This window comes from Ranitomeya imitator, chromosome 3 (assembly GCF_032444005.1).
Source record: "Ranitomeya imitator isolate aRanImi1 chromosome 3, aRanImi1.pri, whole genome shotgun sequence".
Taxonomy (NCBI): domain Eukaryota; kingdom Metazoa; phylum Chordata; class Amphibia; order Anura; family Dendrobatidae; genus Ranitomeya; species Ranitomeya imitator.
Window position 1 is genome coordinate 684,434,246 of NC_091284.1, and position 12,156 is coordinate 684,446,401.

The 12,156-nt window shown below is 43.2% G+C and overlaps 1 protein-coding gene and 1 long non-coding RNA gene across 3 annotated transcripts in view; one reads left to right on the forward strand and one right to left on the reverse strand.

Moving 5' to 3' along the window:
* The window catches only part of TIMELESS (timeless circadian regulator), a 222,249-nt gene that overhangs the window by 85,453 nt on the left and 124,640 nt on the right, over positions 1–12,156 (reverse strand). For both annotated transcript variants that reach the window (XM_069758445.1, XM_069758446.1), the window contains exons 10-17: positions 11,862–12,038; positions 10,905–11,122; positions 8,707–8,810; positions 8,429–8,598; positions 7,683–7,805; positions 7,450–7,601; positions 7,272–7,369; positions 5,460–5,580 (exon numbers count right to left, since the gene is read on the reverse strand). In XM_069758445.1, coding sequence (XP_069614546.1) covers positions 5,460–5,580; positions 7,272–7,369; positions 7,450–7,601; positions 7,683–7,805; positions 8,429–8,598; positions 8,707–8,810; positions 10,905–11,122; positions 11,862–12,038 — 1,163 coding nt within the window. The remainder of the gene's footprint in view (positions 1–5,459; positions 5,581–7,271; positions 7,370–7,449; positions 7,602–7,682; positions 7,806–8,428; positions 8,599–8,706; positions 8,811–10,904; positions 11,123–11,861; positions 12,039–12,156) is intronic.
* Positions 1–12,156, forward strand: part of LOC138670798 (uncharacterized) — a 228,516-nt gene that overhangs the window by 7,512 nt on the left and 208,848 nt on the right. The window lies entirely within an intron of this gene.

Here is a 12,156-nt window from a genome sequence, read left to right on the forward strand (position 1 = left end):
GCCTGTGTGCAGCAGAGGTGATCGGTTTATCACAGTTTCTAGTCTCCCAGAGACTATTGAAGCATGCAAAAAGTAAAAAAAAAAAAAAAAAAGTTTGTAAATATACAGTGGGGCAAAAAAGTATTTAGTCAGTCAGCAATAGTGCAAGTTCCACCACTTAAAAAGATGAGAGGCGTCTGTAATTTACATCATAGCTAGACCTCAACTATGGGAGACAAACTGAGAAAAAAAAATCCAGAAAATCACATTGTCTGTTTTTTTAACATTTTATTTGCATATTATGGTGGAAAATAAGTATTTGGTCAGAAACAAACAATCAAGATTTCTGGCTCTCACAGACCTGTAACTTCTTCTTTAAGAGTCTCCTCTTTCTTCCACTCATTACCTGTAGTAATGGCACCTGTTTAAACTTGTTATCAGTATAAAAAGACACCTGTGCACACCCTCAAACAGTCTGACTCCAAACTCCACTATGGTGAAGACCAAAGAGCTGTCAAAGGACACCAGAAACAAAATTGTAGCCCTGCACCAGGCTGGGAAGACTGAATCTGCAATAGCCAACCAGCTTGGAGTGAAGAAATCAACAGTGGGAGCAATAATTAGAAAATGGAAGACATACAAGACCACTGATAATCTCCCTCGATCTGGGGCTCCACGCAAAATCCCACCCCGTGGGGTCAGAATGATCACAAGAACGGTGAGCAAAAATCCCAGAACCACGCGGGGGGACCTAGTGAATGAACTGCAGAGAGCTGGGACCAATGTAACAAGGCCTACCATAAGTAACACACTACGCCACCATGGACTCAGATCCTGCAGTGCCAGACGTGTCCCATTGCTTAAGCCAGTACATGTCCGGGCCCGTCTGAAGTTTGCTAGAGAGCATTTGGATGATCCAGAGGAGTTTTGGGAGAATGTCCTATGGTCTGATGAAACCAAACTGGAACTGTTTGGTAGAAACACAACTTGTCGTGTTTGGAGGAAAAAGAATACGGAGTTGCATCCATCAAACACCATACCTACTGTAAAGCATGGTGGTGGAAACATCATGCTTTGGAGCTGTTTCTCTGCAAAGGGGGCAGGACGACTGATCCGGGTACATGAAAGAATGAATGGGGCCATGTATCGTGAGATTTTGAGTGCAAACCTCCTTCCATCAGCAAGGGCATTGAAGATGAAACGTGGCTGGGTCTTTCAATATGACAATGATCCAAAGCACACCGCCAGGGCAACGAAGGAGTGGCTTCGTAAGAAGCATTTCAAGGTCCTGGAGTGGCCTAGCCAGTCTCCAGATCTCAACCCTATAGAAAACCTTTGGAGGGAGTTGAAAGTCCGTGTTGCCAAGCGAAAAGCCAAAAACATCACTGCTCTAGAGGAGATCTGCATGGAGGAATGGGCCAACATACCAACAACAGTGTGTGGCAACCTTGTGAAGACTTACAGAAAACGTTTGACCTCTGTCATTGCCAACAAAGGATATATTACAAAGTATTGCGATGAAATTTTGTTTCTGACCAAATACTTATTTTCCACCATAATATGCAAATAAAATGTTAAAAAAACAGACAATGTGATTTTCTGGATTTTTTTTTCTCAGTTTGTCTCCCATAGTTGAGGTCTACCTATGATGTAAATTACAGACGCCTCTCATCTTTTTAAGTGGTGGAACTTGCACTATTGCTGACTGACTAAATACTTTTTTGCCCCACTGTATATATATATATATATATATATATATATATATATATATATATATATATATATAAAGTTAAAATCACCCCCCGCCCATTCAAAATAAAGCTATTAAAAAAAACAAAAGAAATACATATTTGGTATTGCCATGTTCAGAATAGCCCAATCTATCAAGCTATAAAAAGAATGAATCCAATCGGTAAACAGCGCAGCGGAAAAAGTCAAAACACCAGAATTAAGTTTTATTTTGGGTCGTTGCAACATTGCACTAAAATGAAATGACAAAAGATCATATCCACATCAAAATGGTATAATTAAAAAGGTCAGCTCGGCACCCAAAGAATAAGCCCTCACCCAGCCCCAGATCACGAAAAATGGAGACGTTACGGGTCTCAAAATTTTTTTTTTAACAAACTGGATTTTTTTTTCACCATTCAAATAAAAAATAACCTATACATGTTTGGTATCTACGAACTCAATTGCCTGGAGAATCATTATGGCAGCAGGTCAGTGTTAGCATTTGGTGAACATGGTAAAAAAAATCCAAAACAGTGGTGGAATTGCACTTTTTTTGCAATTTCACTGCACTTGGAAATTTTTCTTGTTTACAGGTACATGACATGGTAAAACAAATAGTGTCGTTCAAAAGTACAACTCGTCCCACAAAAAAGCAAGCCCTGACATGGCCATATTGACAGAAAAATAAAAAAAGATATGGTTCTGGGAAGAAGGGGAGCAAAAAACAAACGCAATAACGAAGAAAGGCTGTGGTGTGAAGGAGTTAAGGCGTCTCATATCCACCATCGTAACTGGAAGGCCAACTTCCGTTGGTGTGAATCAAATGAGGTTGCCCCTATGGTCTTTTTTCTTTCCTGGCTCTCTTCGCATTCTTGCAGTCATGTTTTAAGATCGGTTTGGCCTTCAATTCCTTTAAGAGCCAGGTTTCAACCTTATCTTTCTTTTTGAGAGAAACCTGGCTTCTAAGTCTTAAAGGACACTGTCACCTGAATTTGGAGGGAACAATCTTCAGCCATGGAGGCGGGGTTTTTGATTCACCCTTTCCTTACCCGCTGGCTGCATGCTGGCTGCAATATTGGATTGAAGTTCATTCTCTGTCCTCCGTAGTACATGCCTGCACAAGGCAATCTTGCCTTGCACAGGCGTGTACTATGGAGGACAGAGAATGAACTTCAATCCAATATTGCAGCCAGCGGGTAAGGAAAGGGTGAATCAAACACCCAAAAACCCCGCCTCCATGGCTGAAGATTGTTCCCTCCAAATTCAGGTGACAGTGTCCCTTTAAATTAGAACCTCTGTTCAGTTTGTGGCTCACTCTGTTTCCCCATAGTGGCTTCTTTTAGATCCCTGGAATCTTAACCTAGTGCATGGCAATAAGTGTCTTCCTTTTGAACCAATCCAGCACATTTCTCCCCTCTGACTTTCCTGGAAGGTGGCACTACTAGTTGCAATCACTTCCATCAGGTGAGTATCTGAAGAGGCAGCTGAGTATTGTCACTCATTTTCATTTCCTTAACTTGGACAAGATAGTTTTGCATCTTTTTCTTCCTAAGGCAGTTTATTCTTTTCACCTGGAAGAGATTGTTCTGCCTTCGTTCTGTGCTTCTCTCTCACATTTCACAAAGCAAATACCGTATATACTCGAGTATAAGCCAACCCCTAATTTTGCCACAAAAAACTGGGAAAACTTATTGACTCGAGTATAAGCCTAGGGTGGAAAATGCAGCAGCTACCGCTGAATTTCAAAAATAAAAATAGATGCTCCACACTGTTCATTATGGCCCCATAGCTGTGCCATATAGTGCTCTGCGCCGTTCATTATTGCCCCATAGATGTGCCATATAGTGCTCTGCACCGTTTATTATTGCCCCATAGCTGTGCCATATAGTGCTCTGCGCCGTTCATTATTGCCCCATAGCTGCCATATAGTGCTCTGCGCCGTTCATTATTGTCCCATAGCTGTGCCATATAGTGCTCTGCGCCGTTCATTATTGTCCCATAGCTGTGCCATATAAAGCTGTGCCATTGCTGCTGCAATAAAAAAAAAATGCCATACTCACCTATCTTGCTTGCAGCTCCCGGCGTCTCGTCCCGGCGTCTCTCCGCACTGACTGATCAGGCAGAGGGCGGCGCGCACACTATATGCGTCATCGCGCCCTCTGACCTGCACAGTCAGAGCAAGAGGACGCGAAGACAGAGCGGCGCCCGGCGTGTGGAACGCGGACAGGTGAATATTACATACTTACCTGCTCCCGGCGTCCCGCTCCCTCTGCCTGTCACACGGTCTTCGGTGCCGCAGCCTCTTCCTCTATCAGTGGTCACCGGCACCGCTGATTAGAGAAATGAATAAGCGGCTCCACCCCTATGGGAGGTGGAGCCGCATATTCATGTCTCTAATGAGCGGTCCCACGTGACCGCTGAACAGGGGAAGAGCTGCGGCACCCGGAGACAGTGTGACAGGCGGGGGGGGGTCAGGACCGCCGGGTCTAGGTGAGTATGCCTCAGCGCCCTCTCCCCCTCATCCGCCGACCCTGCCGCCCACCGTGACTCGAGTTTAACCGAGAGGGACACTTTCAGCCCAAAATTTTGGGCTGAAAATCTTAGCTTATATTCGAGTATATACGGTAGATAGAATTTGGATATGGTCAGAACTGTGCATCACTACTTGTCGGTGACAGACTCATTCAAACACAGACACTTATTCCGAAAGGACCTTATTGATGCGTCACTCTCTAAGGCTACCATTTCATGCTGGATTCCTTCTGCCATTTTGGAATCTCATAGGGCCAAGGAAAAAGTTAAGGTTCACTCAAACTAGGAAGTAGAGGCCTCCAAGGCCATTTGCAAAAAGGCCTCTGTACTGCAGCTTTGCAAGGCTGCTACTTGGTCCGCAGTCTCTACTTTTACAAAATTTAACAGGGTTCAAACTTCACCTTGGCAGATTCAAGTCTGGGTAGAATGGTGCTGCAAGCGGCAGTTGCTCGGGTGAAAGCCTGAGGAATATATGCCTTAACGAACCAAACCACAAAGCACTCAGTGCAAGAAGTCCATGGTATAGACAAATATTGCAAAATTTATTAGAAACTACAAAAGGTCCTTAACAACATAGAGGTAAAAATCTGCAATCAAATGCACACTATATGGCGAGGGGGCCAGGGTAACACACCTGCTTAAATAAAGTAGAGCATGTCTTAATGTTTAAAACAACCAGGATGTCATGAAGAAGCATCATGCAGTACCAACAAGCATTGCTGCAATCTTATACATCAATTCCTATATATATCTCTCTAGTGCAGTGTTTCTCAACTCCAGCCCTCAAGACTCCACAGCAGGTCATGTTTTCAGGATTTCCTTAGTATTGCATAGACGATGGAATGAATGCTTGAGCAGGTGATGAAATTATCACCTGTGCAATACTAAGGAAATCCTGAAAACATGACCTGTTGGTGGGTCTTGAGGACTGGAGTTGAGAAACACTACTCCAGTGCATTATCAGCAGGGTACAGCAGTGTAACATGAACATATACAAACATACTCGGTAAGCTAACAGAGTGTGCCACACCAACTCCCACCCTCCCCGACGCACGTTTCGGATATTACCTTCCTCAGGGGTCCCCGGGGTGAAGGAGTTAATTATGTTATATACAGCTCAGAGACTTTTTTTTTTTTTTTTTTAAGTGTAAAGCCAGGAAAATTTGTGTGTGCATACATATATACTAAAGATGCCTTATATTTAAAACACAAATTACCGTTTCATGTAGTCTAAAAAGTTAAATTCCCTTTCAGACACTTGTACGGAAGTAAGCTCCTCCTCTTCTACTTCTTCAGCTTCGTCTTCTTCATCCAGATCTGCTTCTACTTGAGTAGATCCTATAGTTTTAATGAAAATAACTGTTATCAACCTCAATTTTTTTTGTTTCAAGGCTATAATATTTAGCTCAGTAAAGGGGAAAAAACAGGGATTTTTGTGTACTCACCGTAAAATCCTTTTCTCTGAGCCACTCATTGAGGGACACAGGACCGTGGGTGTATGCTGCTGCCACTAGGAGGCTGACACTAAGTTAATACAAAGAAAGTTAGCTCCTCCTCTGCAGTATACAACCTCCTGCTGGCTCCTAGAGAATCAGTTCAAGCTTAGTGTTCGTAAGGGGGCACACGGGTCTGCTATTCAGACCAAAAACTTTTTTTATTTTAATTCTTAAGATTTTTTTACCTGTACGAAGGGGCGACGGATCCTTTCAAGGCTCCAATCTCCCCAAACCAACAACAGGCGAGCACGTGGAGTGTTGCCTCCACGTATACTCTCATGTGACGTGGGATGCCATGCCTGGGCTGATTTTTAGGGGCGACTGGTCCCTTAAAGGGCACCGATCTCCCAGCACCATCAACAGATGAGCACATGGACTATATCCTCCATGTACCCTCTTCTGCAGCCAGGCCTAATGCCTGACAACCAGCCCTGTACACCAGGATTGAACCCCTTGGATGCGCAGAGGCACCTTCCGTTTTGGCGTCCGTGCAGCCCCCCCCTGCTCCACCACTGTCTAGCGGATGAAGCAAGGAGGTGGACGGTTCCTCTCCATCTCCCTATGAAAGAGTGGATTGTGAGTATTTAACCACCGTCCAAAAAATCTCCAGCGACAGCAGCACAACGGAGGTGCCTGCACTGCAGTGAAGGTACCTGCTGCATCATCCGAAGGACATCTCTGGCCTCTTCAGGTAAGCGCTGAGAAGGAGGGGGGGGAGAGGGGGCTCTGAGCAGTCAGGGCACAGGCAGCAGACTTTTTTTCTGGTGGGGAGGGGGGCGCTCAGGAAGCCTCCTGCTTGCCCAGATAGCGACGCTGAGTGTGATTCTCCTGACTGGGACACAGGACCTGGGTAGGACCGATGCCATTAGCTCTCTCTCCCTTTCAGTATCTTATCCTCTGTGAGAACCCCGATTAAAGGGGCATATAGGAGTATATCATGTTCCAGCCTCAGGCACCTAAAAAGTCCCATAAGACTCTTAGTCTCTTTCACTTCATGTAACTCCTGCCAGTCTGCGTTTCCAAAAGCTCAGAGCTAGCCGCTGTGCAAAGCCTGTGACCCCAAATGCGCTCAGGAGCCCCCCAGCTGACACTGAGCCCAGTGTCCTTAGTCCCCCTGAGTGGGTCTCGTCTCTGTCGCAATCTGATTTCTCTGGCCAAAACGCTTGAATCCTTTAGTGTTCCTTCTGGGGATCATGGCGTTCGCACGTCTGACACAGAGGGACCCTCCCCTACACGGGAACAGTTGGCTAGCAAGGGCCGCAAACAATCTAGAAACATACAAGCATCCAGGAAACGGATGCATAGTACATCTCCCGTACAATCATGTGCCGATTTGTAGGCTGGAGTTTCTTTGTATTAACTTAGTGTCAGCCTCCTAGTGGCAACAGCATACACCCATGGCCCGGTGTCCCCAATGAGGCGAAGGAGAAAAATTGTTTCCTAATAATTATAGAATCTCGAGAGAGAGAGGAAAAAAATTTACTGCAAGTAATTTAGGTGAGTGAACCCAGTTAGCCACATATTATTACTTACTTGGAAGATCAGCAAAAAGAATTTGCTTAAGGAGCTCAAGCTCTTCTTCAGGGCCAGACTCTGGAGATCCAAACACATCCCCTTCTGGCCATACTTCTCTGGAGAAAAGTTACAAATAATTAAAATTCCTTGTAAACTAAGTTCGTAGGCGGTGTGATGAACAGTACATAAATTGTACCTTGCCGAACGAAGCAGAACAAGAGACTCTCCAGCCTGGCCATTTTGAAGGCCAATCTGTATTCGCACTAATGCTTCTGTTCTTTGCTCCTCAACAGGTATCTCAGATGCGGCATCAAAAGGCATAATTTCATCTGGCAGACTTTCTGAGCCCTAAGTGAGTTATAGTGTCAGAAGAAGATCGGAATCCATAGCCAAACCTTGAAGTAGCTATTGAACAATGGCAGACATTACCGTAGCACAGTTCTTTAGTTTCTCTGAAAGAGATTGCCAGATTTCCTCCAATTCTTCAGAACTTTTAGGCTGTTCCTGACGTCGACTTGGTTTCTTCTTTTTCTTTCTTTTCACCTGACGGCTCTTTTTGTGGGAAAAAACTCTATTAGTATAGTTCTGTTTTTTTCCTTAAAAGGACTCTGTCACCTGAATTTGGCGGGACTGGTTTTGGGTCATATGGGCGGAGTTTTCGGGTGTTTGATTCACCCTTTCCTTACCCGCTGGCTGCATGCTGGCTGCAATATTGGATTGAAGTTCATTCTCTGTCCTCCATAGTACACGCCTGCGCAAAGCAATCTTGCCTTGTGCAGGCGTGTACTACGGAGGACAGAGAACGAACTTCAATCCAATATTGCAGCCAGCATGCAGCCAGCGGGTAAGGAAAGGGTGAATCAAACACCCGAAAACTCCGCCCATATGACCCAAAACCAGTCCCGCCAAATTCAGGTGACAGGTTCCCTTTAAAAGTCATAGTCATATAGTCTATTGCATCCAATTATCAACATTTCAGCAATGTTGCAGACTGTCAGCTGATGATACCAATAGATGGCTATGGATTTGCTCAATAGGTCACTACAGAATATTGACTTTAGAAAAGAAAGCATTTTCTTCAATCTACATTTGGTTCTAGGAAGCACTTCTAAGCATCTTGGAAGACTTTTAGTAGAAAAATGAACAATTATATCAATCATCAAACAACGGCTCACCTGCACCATAACTGTGCTCTTTCCTTTACAAAACTTTTCCAGCATTTTGAGGAACAAATGTGTTGTTTCCACCAGATCTTTTAAAAATGACCGAGGCTGTTTGGTCTCATCAAACTTACGAAACAGTGCTAGAAACAGCTCCCGATATTCCATCATGTAAAATATATTATCTGGGCAAAAAGAAAACACATTATAATTATTTACATAGCTGGACATATAATGTAAGGTGTTTGTAATAAATACACAAATGTCATTGGTTAAAAGCACAGATGACTAACTTTTGATGACTTTGCTACTTTCTCGCACAGATCCATCCTTTGAATGATCCATTTCATTAATAGTCATGAGAAGTTCCTGATAGGCCTTTAGTGCAAGGTGCATTCTGTAAGAATATGGAGAACATAGCCAGTTTTATAAGTAAGCTAGCAAACTTGATATGCTGCCTTTTACACAGCCAAATGATTGTTCATATCTGCAATCTCTCACTCTATATTAATAAGAATGTTTTTGTTGTGAGCAGTGTAGCAAAGCCAGGTAGGACAGAGTTAACCCATTAGTGACCATGACAATTTGGTACTTAATGACCGGGCCAATTTTTACAATTCTGACCACTGTCACGTTATGAGGTTATAGCTCTAGAATGCTTTAACGGATCCCACTGTTCTAAGATTGTTTTTTGTGACATATTGTACTTCATGTTAATGGTAAAATTTCTTCGATATAACTTGTGTTTATTTATGAAAAAAATGGAAAGTTGGCAAAAATGTTGAATATTTTGCAATTTGCAAACCTCATTTTTGTACCCTTAAATCATTTCCCACGTCTACTTTACATGAGCACAATTTTGGAAACAATTTTTGTTTGTTAGGACGCTATAAGGGTTAAAAGTTGACCGATGATTTCTCATTTTTCCAACAAGATTGGCAAAACCATTTTTTTTTTTAGGGACCACCTCACATTTGAAGTGAGTTTGGGGGGGGGGGGGGGGGGGGGACAAAACATAGCAGAAAATACCCAAAAGAGACACCATTTGTAAGACTGCACCCCTCAAGGTGCGCAAAACCACATTCAAGAAGTTTATTAACCCTTGAGGTGCTTCACGAGAACTAAAGCAGTGTGGAAGGAAAAAATGAACATTTTACTTTTTTCACAAAAAATTTACTTTGGAACCAAATTTTTTATATCAGGAGAAAATTAACCACAAAATTTGTTGCGCAATTTCTCCCGAGTATGTCAATGGAAGGGCTCTTAAGGGATGGAGCACCGTTTTACTTTTTGAACGCAAAATTGACTGGAATCAATGGTGGGCACCATGTTGTATTTGGAGATGCACCTGATGAAAGCCCCCAATTCTAACTCCAACCCTAACCTTAGCTCTATTCCCAACCCTAAAATAACCCCCTAACCCAAGCCCCAACCCTCGGGGGACCTAAGTTACATCAGAGGAGAGAGAAATTAAATTGGAGATCAGACTTTTTTTCGCCGTCACCATTATTCCGTGCATAATGGTGATCGCAACACTGGGGTCGGTAAAAACAGATCCAAATCATGTGCTCCCCCAGTAGCCGAGACCCTGGAGAATTTCCAACGCTGGGGGGCGCTATACACTTATTTCTCAGCGCCTTTAAAAAGCGGCGCTGAGGAATAAGTACTCTTAACTGCTGCTGTTAAAAGGTATCAGCGGTCGTTAAGGGGTTAAATCCCAGCTCTACAGGGCTTGATTAGATGTACCTGTTTAGTTTTGAGCCAGATAACAGGTTCTTACTCGCAGTGTGCTGGGGAACACCGCAGTGCATGTATTCTTCTGTGAGCTGCAGAGGACCGTTAGTTGCTGACTAAACTGAGCCAAGGGAAGTGCCAGGATCGTGGCATGGGTGAGAGACCGTGGTCTGTCTGGGAAGAGAGTTGACAAAAACCTCTTACATGCAAGCTCAACCATTCAGATAAATGTCCAGCTGTCTCTCAAGTCCTGTCAGAGAGACTAGCGCCAAGGTCTTTTCACCTCTCCTCCCAACCACAGACCAAGGTCCCTCACACCTGCGGCAATTTTGGGACTTCCCATGGCTCAGTTTAGTCCACAAAAAACATTCTTCTGCAGCTCCCAGAAGAATACACACACTGCTCAGTTCCCCAGCACACTGCACACCAAGTGAACCTATTTCCTGGTTCCAAACAAAACTAAGCATGCGCATCTAATCAAACCCTGCAGAGCTGGCTTTGTTACAGCACATAAACCCTTTGATAGAAGTTACCATAAGCCTGTGCAGGTACTCTATGTATGTTACAATTACAAAACCACTAAGAGTAGTGAATAAATATTTCAAACGCAAGGTGTATATCCTCACACTTGTTTAAACAGCGCCACACTCACAGCCTAGCATGGACAGCTGTCCAAGATGGTTTAGTGACTCCTGCATTGAGAAGGGGGTTGAACATGATGGCCAGAGATGTTTCTCTGATTCTATAACAGTCCTACCTGCGGGCCCATGAGGTTGCCTCCTTCTTGTCAGTCAGCATCATTTCATAGTAATTCGTGAGATTTTGCTCTATAAAATGGAATGTCCTTATGCTCGCAGTTTCAGACACAAACTCTGGACGAAATTTATGCACACGATTGAATGCCATAAAAAAAGCCATAGACCATAGATAATATGTTTCATCATGCTGCTGTGCCCTCTCACGGATTAAGTGATCCTAACGAAGAGATATGAATTATAAAATGAAGCAAAGAACAAAATAAAAGTGAAAAATTCCACACAAAGAAAAACCTTACTGTCAAGAATGTGCATGGGATCGTTCATGTCAAAAGCAGTTCCTTGACTTGTAAGCATCTGCACTAAATAATAATTGGGGCAGACCTCTGGCGCTTTACAAGGTTACTCATGTACAGTATACAAAATTCTAGTACACTTTACGCAAAAAAATTGTATCAGTTTAATTCAACAGAAAATTTCATGGAAACCTCTCAATCTGGCACCGAAAAGGACAGAGGAAAAAAAAAGTCAAGTTGGAACCTGCTTTTTACCTGCCGGACCCTCATGTTTTTAAAGAGGACCTTTCACTAGTTTCAGCGTATTAAGCTGGTCACATCATGGAACAGTAGCTGCCGAGCCAAATAATATTTCATCTAGGGGTTACTGAGGGAGTGTACTTCTTTCTCCCCTTTATGAGGTTGACCAATCATAAGCAGGCAGCGTCATGTAAGGGAGAAAAGAACACGCCCTCCTGTGAATGACAGCCATGATCTGCCGGCTCAGCTCCTGAGTTTGCTCCATTCTTCCATTACCAAGGAGCTCTGTACATATATGGAGCTCATCGTTAATGGGTTAACTGAGTATGCAGAAAAAGTAGGAAACAAACATTAAGTAAATTTTCGTAAAAATTTTAAGTTTAGTTTTTCCTTTAATAATCCACTTATAACTTCATCATTCACCTTCACAAGGAACATCAGCCGATTATAGCAGTTCTCCAGGAAGTCTACACAAAACTCCTTCAGGAAGAGGCGGACATTTAAAGCAGAACGATGACGCATCTCTGCTTCTTTAGCTTGTTGCTTCCTCCTCGGGACTCTTTTCAATTCCTTTCCAAGATCATGGGTGTAATTCTCAAACTGTTTGTAAAAATGGTAACTCTTTCAAAACTCATTACTTAAATAATTTTTTTTTTTTACATAATTTAACTACTGTATAAGTTGCACAAATTAAGAATTTTCCTTCAAATAGGCAAGG